Source organism: Simochromis diagramma, unplaced genomic scaffold (genome assembly GCF_900408965.1).
Source record: "Simochromis diagramma unplaced genomic scaffold, fSimDia1.1 OVJJ01000321.1, whole genome shotgun sequence".
Taxonomy (NCBI): domain Eukaryota; kingdom Metazoa; phylum Chordata; class Actinopteri; order Cichliformes; family Cichlidae; genus Simochromis; species Simochromis diagramma.
The window spans coordinates 14,119,792-14,139,816 of NW_024386772.1; the positions used below are offsets into that span (position 1 = coordinate 14,119,792).

General features: G+C 40.9%; 1 protein-coding gene across 1 annotated transcript in view; it reads left to right on the forward strand.

Annotated features, from left to right (window-relative positions):
- cyth3b (cytohesin 3b) overlaps window positions 1–19,023 on the forward strand; it is a 43,838-nt gene extending 24,815 nt beyond the window's left edge. Inside the window, exons 2-13 of the mRNA XM_040050994.1 lie at window positions 1,642–1,724; window positions 2,115–2,179; window positions 3,668–3,734; window positions 3,835–3,953; window positions 4,381–4,461; window positions 5,938–6,050; window positions 6,902–7,050; window positions 7,571–7,682; window positions 11,052–11,128; window positions 13,966–14,037; window positions 14,188–14,342; window positions 16,813–19,023. Of these exons, the coding sequence (XP_039906928.1) occupies window positions 1,642–1,724; window positions 2,115–2,179; window positions 3,668–3,734; window positions 3,835–3,953; window positions 4,381–4,461; window positions 5,938–6,050; window positions 6,902–7,050; window positions 7,571–7,682; window positions 11,052–11,128; window positions 13,966–14,037; window positions 14,188–14,342; window positions 16,813–16,885 (1,166 nt within the window). The 3' untranslated portion in view covers window positions 16,886–19,023. The remainder of the gene's footprint in view (window positions 1–1,641; window positions 1,725–2,114; window positions 2,180–3,667; window positions 3,735–3,834; window positions 3,954–4,380; window positions 4,462–5,937; window positions 6,051–6,901; window positions 7,051–7,570; window positions 7,683–11,051; window positions 11,129–13,965; window positions 14,038–14,187; window positions 14,343–16,812) is intronic.
- The last annotated feature ends 1,002 nt before the right edge of the window (window positions 19,024–20,025 follow it).

The following is a 20,025-nucleotide window of genomic DNA, read 5'->3' on the forward strand; positions in this document are numbered from 1 at the left end:
AAAAAGGGGCCTAACTCAAGGGATGAATCAGTGTTGTCTACACTTATCACTTAGCAAAGAAACTATTTTAAATTGTACCTTTAGATCTTTAGCTTTTCTTTTTTTCTATGAAAAAAATCAAAGGTAACACAGTTTTACAGAACAAATGTAGTTTTTGTTCCAACAAGGTGATTAAAAAGACCAGCTGATAACTTTACATATGTTGGAGTGGTGTGCAGTGTGTCCTTAAAAAGTTTGAGGAAACTAGACAAGTGGGAAACAAATGAAGAACTGGCAGAAAAGCTATGTAGAGTAGATGAACAGTACCCAAGATTGATGTCCTTAAGAAACAAGAGCAAATCCACCAAAGACCTGACATAGAACCTGAGAGATGCATCTGGCCCCGTGAGTTCATCCATCTACTGTTCAACGGAGCCTAATCAGCAATGGTCTCAGTGGAAGGGCGGCTGGCAAGAAACCATTCAGAAGGAAAAGAAACAGGGAGGAAAGGCTGAGGTATGCCAAATTACACGAGAACTAGACTAAAAATTACTGGTACATCTGATGGAGTGATGAATCCAAATTTAAAGTTTGTGTTTCAAATGTCAGCAAAATATTTGGAGGAGCTCAGAAGAGAGATAGAAAATAAGTGTCCACAGCCTCCTCAGAGTACAGACCTCGACATTACCGAAGCAGTGTGGGACCATTTTGAGAGAGAGCAGAGAAAACGTCCAAAGAAGAGCTTTGAAGGTCCTTCAAGAGGCCTGGAGAACTATTCCTGTAGACTACTTAAAGACAGTCCAAGAAAGTTTGCATAAGAGATTTCAGAGCTGTGCGTTGAATCTTCGCTCCTCAGTATTGCTATAAAGTAATGACACCACTGATATTTAGATTTGTAGTCTTTAAGAGTCTATAGTATTTCACTATGACATCCTGAGTACAAAAAATGAAAGCTTGGTTGCAAGACCAAGTGGTTTTTGTTTTCCCAAAAAGGCTTTTGGAAGCTGAAATGATGGACTGTGGAACGCCTGAAGAAACTGGAAACTTTACCCTGCTCCATTTGTTATGAGAGGTTGGAGAGACAGAAATGAAAGCAAAGCAAGCATGAATGTTGGCAGGGCATTCACTTTATTGAGAGACTTCTGGGACGTTTTGAAATGCGTGGAAATCACCTGTTAAAAACTAATCTGACCACGTGACTTTGTGTGAGCTCCAGCAAAGACTTTTCACCAGTTAATAAATCTGTAATCAGGGATCAGAATTGGACCAAATTTAATCTTCATATTTAGGAAGGGAATTTGTGAATAATCCAAGGTTCAACAGCACACCCACCTGCAGGATAACATAAAATATGCAAGAGTAGAAAAGGCCACAAAAAAAAATATCTGTGGAACTTCCCGGCACACTCCTTCCCAGTCTCTTTGCTGCATTTAATCCCGGCTTTCAAAATGAAGTGGCAATTCAGTCTGTTAGTGTATTAATTTGGGTCATGAGTAATGTCTCTGGGATGGATTCATCGAACAGGTATGCGCTGTCAAAGCTTAATCCCCGTGACTCTGTCTGGCTGGTCGGAAGCTGAATTAAATTAATCCACCGTCATAACCCTGCCCCTCTCTATCACTCACATGCTATTTCATTTTCCCTGCACGCTGTGTTTTCCAGTGCCCGAGGACCTGTCTTTAGAGGAAAGAGATGAGCTGTCAAACATACGGCGTAGGAAAAAAGAGCTTCTGGATGATATTGAAGTGAGTAACAGTGGAATCAATGTTATTTGAGTAATCTGATCAAACACTTCTAAATGAATGATTCGGAGCGAGCCTCAAACTAATAAAAACGGTTGTTGATGTGCGTTGCATGTCTGAAAAGTCCTCTGGTGCAGTGCAGAACAATGAACCTTATTTCATTTGTTTTCAGATCTTATATTGTTACATTTACTTATATTAGTTTGCTGTTGCCTTTTGTCATGAAATGACATATGTCTTCATCATATTAATAAGCAAGCCTTTCACTATTATATATATTTAACTAATAAAATCATAGGCTGTGTTTGCAGATCATTCAAGAGCTGCACTGTGTCGTCTCAGGAGCTATAAACTTGACTTTATGAAACAAGCGACTCTGTCCTTCGATTTCAGCGGCTGAAGTTTGAGATTGCAGAGGTAATGACTGAGATCGAACAGCTAACCTGTGTGGGGGAGAGGTGAGTTTTGATGGTTTTTCTTTTCTATTTTTTTACATGTTGTGTGATTATTTTCATTATGAATTGTGTCCTTATGATAGCATTTTCTTGGCTCTTAGTTTTGTCTGTAAGCTGTCGTTGAATAGGCAATAAAATCTAAAAGTAAATAATAATAATGCTCATTGGTGTTTTCATAGGACCAAGATAACATGAAGTTTTACCTTTTTTTTTTTTTTTTTTCTTTACATAAATTCATGTAAAAAGTATTAATTTTAAATTATATCAAACGGACTAAAGAAGTAAAAAGCGAACATTTAAATAGCTGGTACCAGCAGTTCCTCAAATGCTAAATTAAGCTTCAGTCACACAGTCATAGAAACTGGTCGGTGCCCCCGATTGCTAAGGAAATGTGTATATCCTGAATAGTTGTTGAGTGGTTGCTAGCTGATGCTAGGTGAAATCTGTTGCAAAGAGGGTGGTGCTCCACCAAAAACCTCTTTGTGCTTTGTTTATGAGCAGATTGCCGCGTCCCTCTGTAGTTTACATGGAAGTCGCCAACTTGTCTGCAAACACTCAGTTTACTCTCCGAGCGATTGTGAAGCTGTGAAACTGGAAAAACTGAAACATTCACCTTCAAAGTTGTGCCTTAGTTAACCAAGTTAACCAATGTATTTCATCAACCAGTAGCAGAATGCACTCTTTTCCCCAGTGACCAGTGGTCCCTAGATGGTCACTAATTGGTCTCTAGGCCTTAATTAGCAGGATAGCTAATAGTGTTGGAGATTTAAATGAAGTCAAGTCAAAAAGTAGTAGTGTTGCATGTTTGGATGGCTTCAATGAACCGCCAAGAGATCAGCTCATTAGTTTTTGTTTGCTTTGGCTCTGCTACTCTTTTAACAGTTACCTTTGCAGTGAGACTCACACCTGTCAGTTTGTGTGTGTGTTAACATGTTAATACCCCATTGTTTGAGGAGAAAAGCAGGACAGTCCCTCGACTTAACGTTAACCAAACAGTCTGCATTTGATTGGTTGCTGAGGTGGGGCGAGGTCATGTGTCAGGCTGTTTGTGTGTCTCAGGCGCAGCTGGCAAAGGGGCTCCAGCTATTTTTGGGCATACGTAAGGCTTAGGGAGCGTTCAAAGACACGCAAAGGTGGAGATTTCCCCGAGGAGTGAGAGCAAAAAGTGTTTCGAGCATTGATATGGGACAATGTACGTCCAGTTAGCTAAGATGAATTAAAGAAAAGGGACAAGATACACTCAAGTGAGCAGTAACAGCTGATGCACAATCACATGTCGCGAACGAAATTCAAGTTTTCTCAGTTTAATCCAAATGTAAACTCAGCCTTTACTTGACTGAGTGGTTGGTAAACACAGTTGTGACAGGCCCTGAATAAACTCGACACAAAGTGACCTACTAAACACACGCAGCAGCCGGGGAGCAAAATTGGACTCTGCTGTCATGTGAAGGATGTTTTCTGGGTTTTTTATTCTTTTGGTTTTTGTCACAGCAAAACCACACAAAGAAACAAGCAGATCGCCATGGGAAGGAAAAAGTTCAACATGGACCCAAAGAAGGTCAGAGGAGATCCACGGCTCTGGAGTTTAAATTTAAATCATTCATTGAAACTGAGTAAAATACCTATTTGTACTGCGCCTGCTCTCTCTTTAAAAACAGGGAATCCAGTTTCTTTTGGAGAATGATCTTCTCCAGAACACCCCAGAGGACATTGCACAGTTCCTCTACAAAGGAGAAGGGCTCAACAAAACAGTCATCGGGGACTATTTAGGGGAACGGTGAGCTCTCCAGTTTTCTCTCTGTTTTCCTTCCACCTTTCTTTTTCCTCTCCCCACATCCTTGTGAGATGTGCACTGCACGTGCTCAGACATCAGTGATAGAGCCCTGGGAAATTGGTGGTCTGGATTTATGGAGCACAATAGTGCCAGGAGACCGTGCCGCTGAAAGAGGGGAAAAAAGTGTAGGGGACATGTGGTTCTTATTGAAGGGAAGTCAATGGGGATAGGATGTCAAAACAACAGGGGACATCACGCTGCCTGTCTCAGCCGGCACAGTGGCTCTCTGTCTGAGAGTGGCACTGTGACGTGGCTGCAGGACTTTGCTTTCCACCTTCAGTCACTGAGCATAGGAGTTCATCACTTCTTCTGCTTTTGTTTAAGCTGAACTACTCGTCACATGTGTTTTTTTTTCTCCCCACCACCCCAGGGATGACTTCAACATTAAGGTCCTCCAGGCGTTTGTGGAGCTTCACGAGTTTGCTGACCTCAACCTCGTTCAAGCCTTAAGGTACTTAACAACTCATATTAGGAAGAAAGAATTAAAGCAGGCGACGGTGAGTGGGTACTACAGTGCAGATTGTAAAGTTTGTGAAGGGCAGGCTTGTTTTCAAGTATAAAAAAACCCAGCCAAAACAACATACGGGAGTTTGCAGCACGATAAGATGGTGTTTTACAAGTTTTATTGTTGCTTTGGTACTTTTCTTTTGCAAAGTAAACACCAGGCGTGCACCGAGTTTTACAGACCAAACTGAAAGAAATCCGCCTTGGCTTCACTTCACATATTTGGTTTTCCCATTGTAAACTGTTGAAATATGACATTATATCACGGCTGTAAAAAATCTTGGCCTGACTGAAATTGTTCCCACACTTGAGCCAACCGACTGTTTGCAGGGAGGGTGGGGGTGGGGGGGAGCGGTGTATCTGTCAGAGACCTTTCCCGGGATGCACCAATTGGCATTATAAAAATAATATTAGAGCAATTAGGCTAGCTGATCATTTCTTTTTTAGATGGTTTGGTCATGTTGTCGTTTGTGATGTGATTTGCAAATTTGTAAGTTGGTCAGGTTGTTGTTGAATTCGCAAAACACTTTTCATATGGGATTGGATATTGCTGAGATGTTATTGATGTAGTGCTTTTCTCTAAATTGCCAATAAGAATCTAGTTGGAGGAGAGCATAACGACCAACCATGCAAAGCGGTCCACAAGGAGACCGCTGCTCTGCACATCCAAGCAAAAACAGATCCAGGTTTAAGCTCAGATGAGGCCTCTGCTTTGTCACACTTGTTGCACTAGCACTGTGGCCGTGACGAGATCAAGTGGAGGCACAACGATGCTACTTTTGATCTCTTGTTATGTGCGGGCACTGTCACACGTATATTCATTGTTACCTACTTTGGAATTACATATAATTAACTAATTGGCAAATTCTGGGACAAAACGTATTTTACACGTTATATTTTTATGCTGATTTACATTAACATGTGTTGTCACCATTAAATAAATATTTTTTTCATGCGACTGATAACAGAGGAGCCGGTGTGCACACTTCTTATATGTCAACAACGTGTCATGCAAACCTGCGCATCAAGTTAGGTGATCAGTGTATCAGATTCCTGCCTAAAGCTGTGTTCAAAGTGCTAAAAAATAGAGTATTTTCCCATGCACAGCTTTAAAAGTTTGCTCTAACATCTAGTTGTTTGGTTTGTCTGGTGTCCCATGAAAGACAAGAGTGTTCTTTGTGCTGTTTTTTTTTTTTTTGCAGAAATATCAAAATCTAATCTAACACTAGAAAAACAAAACTGCCTGTTGGCAAAGACGTCTTCATTTATGCCATAAATACACCCTCCTAATATAAAGAAATGTCTGTGCCGTGTAATACTGTTTTGTAATTCACAGGGAAAAACACAGATACTGTTACAAACATTCACATCAATATTTCATGACACATCATTACATTTTTCCTCTCGCTCTCTGCTGTTGCAGGCAGTTTCTGTGGAGCTTCAGACTTCCCGGCGAAGCCCAGAAGATTGATCGTATGATGGAGGCTTTTGCCTCCAGGTACTGCCAATGCAATCCCGGCGTCTTCCAGTCCACAGGTACCACACACACGTACACACATACACACACGTTTGCACCGCAGCAGATATATGAGTCAGACTCAGCCAGACAGTCCAGGACGGATAACATGCTCTGCCCACCAGACCACCCGGATTCAAATCAATGCCTCTGTCTGTCTGTCGTCTCTCACCGGACAGCTGGACCTTTATAAATCTTTACCTTGTGGCTACATGCGGAGATTTCAGCTTCAGAATATTTGTTCGTTATTTCAGCCTCTCTGTGAACTTGAGTGGACCTGAAGTCCAATTACAGTTTTCCACTGAAGTTGGCAAGTTGCTCACTACCTGTGTGATCAGCATTCGTGTCTCCAGCAGTGATAATGAAATTGATCACCGGTCAATAGCGGTCATTAGCGCCGTCTTGGCTTGTTGCACATAGCCTTCCTGCTCACGTGTTAGTGTTAAGGAGGATGCAGGTGACGGCTCGGGTCGCGAATATTGATGTGGTGCAGTGGTGACACACCCAGACTTGGTTATTGGTCATCCCTCAAGAGTGGTGCACACTGGGTTATAAATTACATGCAGAGGATGTCGTCTGGGGCTCTTAGTGTGTGGATGGATGAAACCGAGTCGTAAGAGCAGGAACACACTGTGTCAGAAGATGGGCTTTTCTGTTGATTAAATTCTCCATTTTATCAGGTTTTCCTTCAATCTGTGGTGTGAAAATGTGCTACAAGATGTTTCTAATTCCCTTTTATGGCAAATAAGTTGAATGCCCTACTATTTTTATCACATCCACACTAATCTATAACCTCCACACACACATGTGGAGTGTGCATGTGCTGTATTTGGTTGTTTCCCTGTGACACTGTGTGTAATTACCTCCACAGACACATGCTACGTTCTATCTTTTGCCATTATCATGCTGAACACCAGCCTGCATAATCCCAACGTCAGAGACAAGCCCCCAGTGGAGCGCTTCATCTCCATGAACAGAGGAATCAATGAAGGGGGAGATCTCCCAGAGGAGCTACTCAGGGTGAGAGCTTTGACTTGATTACTTCGTCAGGTTTGATGAATTTATCCTATGTGGTATGCATTTGAAACACTGTGGAGGTAAAAGTGGAGGGATTAAATTAAATGTTTGGGGTTTTCTCAGTGTGGCAGACAAAAAGGAAACTTATAGGTTCTCTTATAGGTCTCCTCTGTGAAAAGCAGAGAGTCATGCCTCCCTAATTGAGACATTGCAGCTCAGGATAATGATGAACTTTAATAAGAAAAAGACGAAAAACAAGTCGATCGACTTGCATGCGGGAGGCTGTCGTGTCTGCCAAAGTGCTCCTTCAGTACAAAAAGGAACCTTGTTAAAAAATCTTCGAGTTCCCAGAGTCACTGATGTATGAATCTTTGTCTTTGTCTGAAAATTGATTTCTCAGTGTCATGTTTAATGCACCGGTAGTTGAAGGCTTGAATGTGAGTTAGAAGTGTGTGTGTGTGTGTGTGTGTGTGTGTTTTCATCTAAGCGTAAACGTTTTTCTGCTTTTTCTTTCTCTGTGCAGAATCTATACGACAGCATCAAGAGCGAACCCTTTAAGATCCCCGAGGACGACGGGAACGACCTGACGCACACGTTCTTCAACCCAGACAGAGAAGGCTGGCTGCTTAAATTAGGTTAGTCTGAGTCTCACGCGCTCAGGTTCTGGGGGAATGCAAAACATCCGGCTTGACTTTATTTAGGAACTCCTACTTTCTTTTTTTTTTTTTGGTCTGCGACTATAGAATTAGACTCATGAGAACTTAAACTGCGTGGTAACTGTTGCTCGTGCACTCTCCTTTGATCATAAAACATTAACTGAAAGATAGATAAAACTTTGCAAACACACCCATATGATAAAAATAGAACAGCAAACATTCAACTTTTATATACAAGTCGTGTATCTTACAGTTTATACATGGGAGTGTATTCATGATCCATTTCATTGAAGGTCTGGTCGCGTTTGTGAACGGAGCAAACAGTGCATATGAAATATGCATGCATGTCATTCTGTCTGTAAACATGAAAGCTCGAAAAGCTTTGAATGAATTCGGATAAAAGTGTAGGGGTGTAGAGCGGAGTCATCCACCGAGGTCTTCAAGGTCAACTTAACGATTGACAAAAAGCCTTTTAACCTAGAAACTATGATTCTTACAAGCAGTAACTTTGAGTTCTGTCACTCACAAAGCTTCAGATATAATTATAAATGTAACCAACTGTTTGTGATGTATCAGTGAATTCCTCTCTTTCTAAAAGCCAGGCTGTGGTTATTTAAAAGCCACATGATTTGAAATTATGAACTGTGAGTTATATCTCAAACATAAAAAAAAGGGCAGTAGCTGATTTTATGTGAACCGCATACACAGGAAATTTTAAATGGGCTTCACAAGGTGTTTTACAAGCAAAGTAAAACTAATTTTAATATATTTAAATACTTTATGGTGTGAGGGACTTTCTAATGAAAACCCCGTCATGTTGTTGTTTATTAAAACTACAAAAAAAGATGTATGACAAATTATAGCCCGCTTAAAAGAAAAATAATAAAACATCATCATCCTAAGGTGAGAAACCCACATGTACAGCCATGCAGATGCAGATTCTCAATTAGCTCTGTCTAAACATAGTTTAGAAATGATACGTACATTGTTTATTAGCCTGGACGTGGACTCCTCTTATTGTGTGAGGAAGAAAAAAACATCTCAGTCATTTGAAGTGTGTGTGTATGTACATATGTATGTTTACATATCTTTGTGGGGACTAAAAATTGGAAGTTTACCATACTTGTGGGGACCAACAGCTGTGTGGGGACAAAATGCCGTCACCACAAGTTTGAAGTCATTTTTGAGATTCAAATTGTGGTTTTAGTGTCAGGGTTACAATTAGGTTATGGCTAGGCTAAGGGTTAGGGTTAGGCATTCAATTTTAATGGTGATGGTTAGGGTAAGCAGCTAGGGAAAGCATTATGTCAATTAGATATCCCCACAAAGCTATGAAAACAAGACTGTGTGTGTGTGTGTGTGTGTGTGTGTGTGTGTGTGTGTGTGTGTGTGTGTGTGTGTGTGTGTATTCGTCTCCAATGAGGTCATGCATTTATAAATCTTGCTTTTACTCTGCTTGAAGTTGGCTCCCCTCTGATCCCATGTGTTTCTGATTTGAACCTCGCTCCATCACTTGCCAGGTACTCCAGCAGTCCTCACATACATAACAGCTTATAATTTACTGTATGGCGGTGATTTATTATTGGACATAATACCTGTTTATTAGCCCACATATTGTTGGTTTAAAGAGCAAAGTCACTGCAGGTGGTTGGTTTTTACTACAGTGTTTACACACATGCACACACACCTGGCTTTGACCTGCACATTCTTTAAACTCTGTGTAACGTCTCTGTAGCCTCATCAAGCTAGTGCGTATGAATGTAAATAGCCCCATTGTGGCTCACAGACCTAACATGATTACATTCTTGCACGGTTCCTCCCTGGAGCAGTTTCCCCCGCAACCAGTTCTCACTGTAATATTTCTAATTTAACTCTCTAAAGATAAACCCTGGAGGATACGGAGGAATAAGGCCTTTTTTTAGCAAATGTCTCTCTGCGCTCAGCGGAAATTTGGCCGTGCTAATTCAATAGCCAGGGTCTATTGAAATGTAAGGAAACACAGAGCTTTTTATAGCTGTCTGTGACCCATGTAGGCTTCTGTGAGGGGACCATGAAAACAGGAAGGAAATGCTGCAGTAAAAGTCATGCTTAGGAATTAATAACACACATAGTTTTGGATGTAGTTTGCACAAATGAACACGTGAGGTGGTGAACTTGCTCTGGGGTGTCGTGTACGATACGTGCGTGTATTTGCGTGAGTGTTTTCACCTCCGGGGGTGCTTTACGTGCCAAGTTAGGTTCACATCAAGTTTGCTCTCCTCTCCTGAGAGCCAATGAGGTTTTATCCTGTTGCCTTAAAAAATGAATGGGCAACGGCAGTAATAATTTATCAGTTGCTCGAGTCATCAGTTAACTAAGCCTGAAGTTGGGCGAGATTGTGCTGGTAGCCTGCAATCTCACACAAGGCAGCTTGCCTGCATGTCTCAAAAGTCAAAGCCAACAGTTTTCAGTTGTCAGTGATTTACATTTAAGCTTCCTGTGGCACAGCTGTAGCAGCACAGAGCATTTGAAGAGGCACAGCCCGAAATATCTTGCATATGCAGCCAAACAGGGTCTTCTATTTAAAAATGAATATTGGGATAAGGCTGAAACTCTGTATAGTCTGTCGTTACGAGAATCGATTTCTACAAACAGCCCAGGTACAGAAATCTACAACAGCCCTGAGCATACACAAAGTGCACATACAGTGAAATGTCTGTGTTGGGTCTCGCGGGTTCACCAGTTCATGGTAGTCTTAGGTTCTTCAAGGGAACTGGACTTCCTTTTAGGTTCTTGAAGATGTTTCACCTCACATGCAAAAGGCTTCTTCAGTTCTAAAAGATAAAGGGTATCAACTCGTCACTCACCTTTAGCTTTTAGAATGAAGAAGCTTATCTTCATTCTGCTGAAACATCTTCAAGAAACTAAAAAGACGTCCGTTTGTCTGTTAGCTCAGGCCGCAGCGTCACAGAAAACTGAATGGAAATCACAGGAAACCCACTAAGTGAATTTTCAAAGGCATGTGAAATATTGTATGTGTTTAATAATGACATTTTGGAAATGATCAGCCACAGGAAATTGAATTACATTTACTAATGAGTTAATGCTTAAAGTCAATAACTGGTTTGGGCCGCTTTGATTTCTTACATTTACAAGAGTAATCTCTCTCTCTTGCTTGCAGGCAAGTAGTCCAACCATATCTACCTATGTTTGCTTTTGTCATTTTAAAGCGCATAAGGAAACACAGCGGATGCTGGTTGGCTTCATTAATGACCATCACTTCCCTGCTCTTTTTCCTGAGGGCAGACAGCCAGTCTGTCACTGCGGCCTTTGTGTCACTTCCTGTCTCCTCTTTTTTTTCCCTGTCAGGGGGCAGAGTGAAAACCTGGAAGAGAAGGTGGTTCATCCTGACGGACAACTGCCTCTACTACTTTGAATACACAACTGTGAGTCTCACACCAACATGTTTTTTTTTTTTTTTTATTAACTAAAGGCATCTCTGCCGCTGTGTGTGTATGCTTGTGTCATCACAGAGCCGAGCATTTCATTTTTATCCTCAGAAGTCTGTATGAAATCCACCCCAAGTCTACAGCCTCCTTGTTAATTATAACAAGCAGTTTATTCCATAGCACCAGAAAAACGACGAGGATTAACAATTCAAGTTTTCTACACTGCTGTTACGGTTATGGCTTTCAGCAGGGAGCTCTTCATGTAAACTCTACAAACCAAACATAACTGAATATGTTGCACTGTCTTCACACCGTTTATTGGTAGTTTGATATAAAAAGCGGCCTCTGAGTCAACATTTGGTTTGTGACCACCTGTTCTTAAGTCTCAGTTTAAGGGTGTTTTCTCTCCCTTTCAGTCCATTTAAAATGAACAAAAAAGAAAACACAGAGACTATTTGGAAAAGTTGTCGCCTTCCAAATGGACTTCTGAGTGGTTTGTTTATGGAGAGATCCGACCCAACTAAAAGCTACACACTGCAATTTTGAGCTGAACACTTTCCTGTAGCCAGGTATGCTTTGCATTGTGAGAGATGTGCAGAGTACACAGAGTGTAAGTATACTCTTGGCCCAGTCTTATTTGGCCATTAATGGACTGAAGGTTCCTACATTTCAGTCCACCTGGGAGTTCACGTCTCTGTGTCAAAGGACATCAAACCACAGGAAAAGGCCACAAGTTTACAAACTCATGAACTGATTTGGACCACAGGCTGAAAAGTTTTTTGGTTCGGGAAAGAAAATCAAGTCATCTGGTTGTGTCTAAGAATCTATATTTATTATTGATTCTCACTGAGGAAATATACTATACTATTATATACTATTATATATTGTACATATATTTATTAGTTTCAGATGTAGCCATTCTTGTATTTTGCTTGTTTACATTATTGTATTTTGCACAACTCTGTTGCTTGTGAAGCTCGCACACAAGAATTTCACTCACATGTGCTGTACCAATGTACCTGCACATGTGATGTGACAATAAAAGTGATTTGATTTGATTTGAAACAGAGACTTTAGGGGCCTCTAAAAACCCTCCTACTATCCAAATCCTTGGAACTATCTTCCATGAAGGGTGATGCTATTTTCTGAGAATTTATTGGTCAGTTGGTGGTAATTTCACACCTGTTGCTAATCTCCGGTTCCAAAGAACAAGAACTGAACCACCTTTGCGGTGCTAAAAACCCAGGGTTAACTCTGAAGTTAACCGGAAGAGACCAAATGCTGCTTCATAGTACAGGTCTCAAAGTAATAGGACCTAGTTCAGCTTTTAAGCCGGCGAGGCGTGATTGCAGATTCCGTGCCGGTGCGTCCACCCCCCTGCAGCGGCACCACAGACCACGTCACAATGTGAAAATTGTGATTTTTTTTTTTTTTTTTTTTTTTTTTTTTTTTTTTAATTCAAAATCTATTTAATTGAACTAAACTAATGGTAAAACAAGAACAGCTATGTAGGTAGTCATAAACAAAGCAAGCAAAAAGGGGAGAAAAGAGAAAATGTTACCACTTCAAAGCTCTTATATAGCAGTCAAAGAAGGGATTAGTGGTACGCCACCTCGCTGGACCCGCCTACTACACAAGACCAGGAAAAAATACCTCCATCTTTCTTAGGAGCCAGAAGTGACCATATTTGGACAAGAGTGTGGATGACTAATCAGCATATGTGCACTATTTTTCAGCCATAGACTGTATGCATGTATGGCACAGATATGCATACAGTTAGCACAGATTAGTTCTGCTAATCAGCGCTAAGTAACATAGAATAAAAGACTTCTTGGACACGATGTTATGTGCATAGCAAGCCACATTTATTTATCAAATAATTTAATTAAAATTTAAAAAGGCACCAGCACCAGAAACACGGTCTAAAGATCCCGCTTAAAAAGAAGCCTATGAAGTCTAGCATATGTCACTAAAAGTGGCCATACCCCCGGCAATGTGTCACACTACAGTTACAATGAAGAGGAAATGCAGTGCTGTACAGAATCAAACCACATAACTATGAACATGCTTGTTTCTGCTATGAAATGTGTCGTTTAAGCATTTTAAGACCCTGAAGTTGCCCTTCTAGGAACTGAAGTTCTGGCAATTCTGCATTGGGATAAATTTTTTGACTTTGCCCTTGTGCATAACTAATGTAGTTTTAACATGGTTTGTCACCTTTCTGTATTAGTTTCTGCACAAAACGGCAATAAGCTACTAAAGTTACTGGGTCATAGAAAAGAAAGAAAACTCCAGCGTGTAATTATCGCATACTTGTCTTGTGGCCACAGTGGATGAAATGTTGCAGACTGTTTTAATTGTCATATGTGCTCAGGTTGGCATGGGTTACTATTAAATCAGTGTCCCTTGCTATAAAAATTAGCCAATAGTGCTTGAAGATTTTCACCAGTGCCTTTGTTTCTTTGCTGCCACATCAGCACTGTCCTCTCTTTGCTGTAGTATTATCCTTCAGGACACTATCATTATGTCCCGTCCTCTGGTCAGACTGCAGCATGCACAAGTAGGGGGGGGGCAACAAGCTACAATCACAGTGGATTTTTCTTTTCTGTGTAAGGCTGTTCCAGTGTTTCTTTCTTATAGAAATCTCATTTTATGCCATTTTTTTTATGATTTTTTTATATTTTTGATTTCCCCTTTCTTCCCCTTGCTCCTTTTCTGGTTTCTGTTCTTTCTTTAATACTTGCTTTTTGACTTTGTTCTAAATTGCTCTTCTCAACTCTGGTTGTTTTTTCCCCTCCTCTCATGTTCCTGCTTCTGATCGCTCTCTCCTTTAGGACAAGGAGCCTCGTGGGATCATCCCACTGGAGAATCTCAGCATCAGGGAGGTGGAGGAGCCCAGGAAACCTGTGAGTGTTGCCTGATTAGAGACCTCAGCCTTTCTCCCCTTGGTTACTGTGTTCACTAAATCTTCTTTTTGTTAAAATATTTCTTCGCCAAAGATAATTATCTGGCACCTGTTTTTGATGACCTTTGACCCCTCTCTGTCCCTCCTTCAGAACTGTTTTGAGCTCTACAACCCGAATCACAAGGGCCAGGTGATCAAAGCCTGTAAGACAGAGGCAGATGGGCGTGTAGTGGAGGGAAACCATGTAGTATACAGGATATCGGCACCCACGCCTGAGGAGAAGGAGGAGTGGATTAAATCCATCAAGTAAGATTCCTCGTAATAGTAATGACGGCACAAAGATCCAGTGTTAAACCAGTAATGGTTGTTGTTACGTCAGAATAAACAAATAAAAATTAAAAAAATCCGTGAATGTGATTTCCTTGATGTTGGATTAATTTAAGGCAGAAACCAGTTTTAACCTGTTCTTTTTTTATTTCAATTAAATCTAGACAACTTGAATATATGAGGTGCAGTCTTAAAGTCTTACGAAATCAAAAACCTGACTTGATTTCAGTTTAAGTGATCTCATTCAAGGTCATCTTCTTGAGCACCTTGTTATATCTCTCTCGAAGTCCTGTTCTGACCCTTATACTTCTGTGATTTCACCACGTTCAAACTTGCACAAACATCAAACACCAGCTCCGGCTGTTTGCTGTTTTCTGTTGTCTGCTATTTTTCTGCTATTTTCAAAGGCAGAGGTTTTCATTAGAAAGCTCTTTCTCTCTTGAAAGGACATGACAGCATAGTTTGGGTTTGCAAAGTTTCATCTTAAGAAACAACAAGACTTCTGGTACAATGTTCTTCAGACAGAAGCGCATTGCTTCATGCCATATTTGGCAAAAACCAAACGCAGCATATTAGCACAAACGCCTCATACCAGCTATGCAGCATGGTGGTGGAGGCGTGATGATTTGGGCTTGTCTTGCAGCCACAGGACCTGGCAACCTCACAGTCATTGAGTCCATCATGACCTGCTCTGTATACCGAAGTTTTCTGCAGTCACACGAGAGAGCATCTGTCTGACAGCTTGGTGCAAATTAGGTCATGCAACCAGGCAATAGTCCAAAGCATAGCAGCATTTTTTACAACAGATTGGCTGAAAAAGGAAAGAACCAAGGTGCTACCATGTGGCAGGACCTTAAGAGAGCTGTGCATTAAATAAAATGTCCACAAACCTCAATGATCTCAAGAAACGTTGCAGAGAAGAGTGGGCCAGCGTTCCTCCACAGTGATGTGAGACGATAGAGTCCTACAGAAAACAACTGCTTCAAATGACGACTGCCAAAAACTTTCTTTTTCACGTGACTGTATTTTACTACAGTGTTTAAATTAAACAGTGAAACGAATAACAACATGTTTTATTTCCATCAGATCGTATACATTCACGCTGGCAGTGAGTATACCATCGCTTTGGCAGCTGTGATAACCTTGCTTTTAATGACCTAAATGCTGGATGTTTTGTAATCGCCTGCATAAACGGTGGTGCAATGTCAAAGAGAGTTGGCTCAGCAGAACAGAGTGCTTATATACCGTAATGTAGTGCAATCATCCACCTCCCCTCTCTATACTATCAGAGTATTCACAGGAGACATGATGGGGGATTAGACATTGCGTATAACCCACCAGGGTTGAGCCAGCAAACCTATCCAACACAGGCAGCTCCAAACTAGGGGTGACGCACTCACATCTACCAAAGCTAACAAGTCACAGCTTGCACTTCACCAGAGGGGTCCGAGAGGACTCGGGGTTCTGTGGAGATAAAAGGCTTTTTATGGAAATTATGATTTGCCCCTTTTTTTTTTAAAGTAGAGATGATTATAGAGGCAAGGCCTTATCTGCTCATCTTGAGTGTCAGGAAGTGAAGTTGGACCAAGTAGGTCAATTAAGGAAGTGAGCTGCTGTTGTATCAATTAGTGTGACACGTTTGAAGTGAAAAGTGTGTTTTAGAAAAAAAAAAAAATTAAATAATTCCAGTCAATGTATCAGTTTTTAAGAAGCATTTCCAGGACTGAAAAATGGTGGAGAAGGTTTTTAGCTGTGGCAGCCGCGCTCTGATTTGATTTCTCCACAGTGGAGTTATTGTTTCACAAAATTGGGTTGTAGAACACAACAATGAGGAGTATGAAAGAGGATAGTCATCTTACACACACTCATTCTTTAGCGTGTGGCGTTATAAAGGGAATCAGAGATATCCGCAGTGGGGGGTTGAGCCTCTTCTTGCTTTGTGCTGGTGCTAACAGGATTTAGCAGCCGTGAAACTGGGCTTTTCGGTAGAGCCCAAATGGCTTCCTGACTCACTTGCTGCCTTTGTAGGCTGCCTTTACTCCCCCCCCCCCCCCCCCCCAAACTAAGCAGAAGAGTCTATAAGCAGGACTGTTGTTTGCCCTCCTTCAGACCTATAAACCTGCAGCAAGAGGACGAGCGCGTGTGCGACTGCATGGTTCACTACGTTCTTGGCCGGGTTCTGGAGGAGGGAATCAGTGCAAGGTTCCAGCAAACCAGACTATCCAAAAAAAAAGACAACAAACAAAAAATAGGAGAGGGGGTCCCTCTTCAGAAACCATGGAAACCTAACTAGGTCACTCCACTAACTTTTTTTTTTTCTTTTTCTGATCTAGTTAAAGCATGCGTTTGTATAAATGTGCCTGCATTTCCATATCAAAGATGTTTGAGACCCTCCTCTCATGTGGCCTTCTTATTTATTTCATCGCTGTCCTCTGATTGGCTTCTCTAGGGCAAGCATTAGCAGAGATCCTTTCTACGACATGCTGGCCACCAGGAAGAGACGCATCGCCAACAAGAAATGAAGAGGGACAATCAAGTGAACCTCCAAACCCCCTCCATCTTTATCTCCTTAAGTTCATGCATTCATAAACCACACACACTGCAAAGCTGGACTGAAGAGCACAGAGCTGACTTCAACCCCGAAGGCAGACTTTGGTTTCTTTCCTGGACTCTCCACAAGTTGTATGCACTTGCTGGGGAGACATCACACACTTGCTGGGGAGAAAGCAGCGCTCCAGCCAGTTTGTTTCTCCTCCATCTCATATACACCCCCCTACCTCCCCAGTCATGCTTATAAGATGTTTATAGGTTTCCCTAAAGCCCAACTGCCATGTTTCAGGTGCACATGCATGCATGTGGGTTATTGTAGACCAATATGTTTGTATTTGTGTGTATGCAGCAGTGTGCATGCTATCGGTGCATACCGCATCTACAGTATGGGTGCATAAGTGATGCAAGTTGTTATTCAGAATCAGTTCAGATGTGTGGTCATTGACACGGTGCGCAAAATGTAAGGGTGACTGCTGGAGAAGGGGGGAGGTGGGATGAGGGGATGGATGGACACGTTTGGGACGTGGTTATGACCGCAGTGCAACCTCACCTGGACCACGTCGTCATCTCACTCTGGTGCTGAATTCTTCTCTCAAGGTGCCACGGCTGAAGAGTAACCTCAGAGGACATCAACAACAACAACAACAAAAAGATGGCTTAGATTTAGGTTCTTTACAGTCAGCTGGACTGATTTCATTTATCTGTGTGGAGCAGAGAATTTTGTAACGTGCATCCTTTCTTACTTTAGTTGAGTAGCAGTGGCGCTTTTGCTAAAGCTTCAAATTCAACTCGCTTTGTGGACTTAAAGTTGCAATCCTTAAGATTTCAGCACCTCTGGTTTGACGGTATCCTGTCACACATTTTGAACATCTGCTCCCTTACGAGGGGTCGCCAGAGCAGGTAGCTCCCACACGTTTGCACCTCCTCTGCAGATCGACCCAAGCATCTTCAGCTCGAGAAGTGAATGTTTGAACTACAGCACTGTCTGCTGTTTACAGTGTTTTGACTTTGATTACAACTAGACTTTTTCACACCTTTCCTCACCTTTAATCGAATTATTTTTTAAAAATAGCAAATATACTATTTAAATATTTTACATATGTAATATGGGGTAACCCATTTCCATCAGCCTTAATCTTAGTGAGAAATATATTATGTACCTATGACTGCTTCACAATAAAAGCCCTCTTTTTAAATGCTTTTAACGTGAAACAGTAGCAGGATAACATTTGTTGGCAGCTGTCAAACCAGGATCTCATTTCATTGACATCTTAAGGATTAGAACTTTCAGAGCGCTTTCATTTGAGAAAGTCTATCTACTGAGTGGGTTTTATTTTTGGCTGTGCAGAAGCCCAGTTAGGTACCAGTCCAATTAAGCTTCTTTTTTTCCTTTCCCTTATCTATGGCCTATGTGAGTGAAGGTCGGTGTGTTGTCGTGATCCTGTTTGCATTTGGTTCGTACTCCTAAAGATCCTTGCTTGCCTTTGTGTTTCTTCTCTTTGAACATTTCTATATCTAATAACCAGCTATCATTTTTGTATTTATTTTCATTTGTGAAATGGTTTAATACTACCTGTAAATGTTCAGCAGTGTATGCCTAAGTTATGTTTGTATATACAATGTATAGCTTTCTGGTCTCTTTGTTGTAGTATGCACAAACTCTGTGTGTAACCATGTTTGAGCTGACTGGCAGTTTGCATCAGCTGAAGTTTGAGGTCTTCTTTGCAAAAGCCTTAAACATAATCATTATAAAATATATGGGGATGATGAATATTGGATAAATAACTGTGACAACGCCGTTAAAAAGCCATGACTGAGTGAGAAAGGTGGTTGTATTTATGATGATGATGAAGATTATGGTGAATATGATGATGATTATACTAAAGTAATATCGGTGATGGTGATTATATAATTGATGATGATGATGTCAAAAACACCAGTAGTTTTCTATATAATTGTAAAATACAATGAAAGCCTTGTGGTCAGGGCATGATATTATCTTCTACTGCCCTGTGTGGGCTTATAGTTACATTAACTTTTATATTCTCTGTAAAAGCTATTGGTCACGTTGTACATTACGTGTATCTACATAAAGTATACATAAAGCAGATTTGTGGTGTGTTCATTATTAATGCCGGTCCTGACCTACTTGTTCGCATAAATAATGAGCTGTTATTAATGAAGCACTCAGGCTGCTTAGAGCACGATGAGCTGTTTTTTTTTTTTTTTGTGAATGCGGAGGTCATCCTCCATGATGGGGAGCAGTGATGTATACCTGCATCCTGGTGAACACGTGGTAAATTAACAGGAAGTAGGGAAAGGTGAAGGATAACCTATTGGATTTGTGTGTTTTAATGTGCACAATAAGTGAAGCAATAACACCCTCTACAGGCTGTTCAGAGAAATATGCACAAAAACCTGAATCTTTGATTTTACTATTTTTCTGCTGTTCTCTCAAAGAAAAAAAATCATCAACCAAAATGAAAAGTCATACGCTTCAGTGTTTTCTGTGGTAAAAGAGATACTGAAATAAATTTTTATGCTTTATTATGTGCAGAGATTTACGTTTTTAGGTACATTTAACTTTAAATAAAACGACAGCTTTCTTGCAGTAGATTCAGTGTTTATGATTATTACAGTGCTCACTGGGTTTCTCTTATTTTGTACACACCATTTATGTCAATGATGTGAATATAAGCGGCTCATTACATAATAAACCTAAGGAAAACATCCCTATTAAATAATAACAGCTTTAGTAGATTCATACGACAAATAAATAAAATAAGGGAATATTTAGTCAGCACGGTAAGACAAAGCCAGATAAACTTCTGGGATACAGATGTGTTCAGCTCTAGGGAAAGGTTTCACAGGTGGTGGTCACAGATCATTACTCTCTTCTTATCCCTCCTGACTGATTATTTTCCAATTTTGCTTTTTGCTAGTGTTCTTGTCACAACTGGTAGGATTAGACAAAGTTTGAACATGTTGTCCTGTAGGGACATCCTCCCAGTCCTGGATGAGAGCATTGATGAGCTTTAGCTCTATTTGGTCGCCTTGGATACCCTGATACATATCATCCCAGAGGTTCCTGAGGCATTAGTACCTCCTTTAT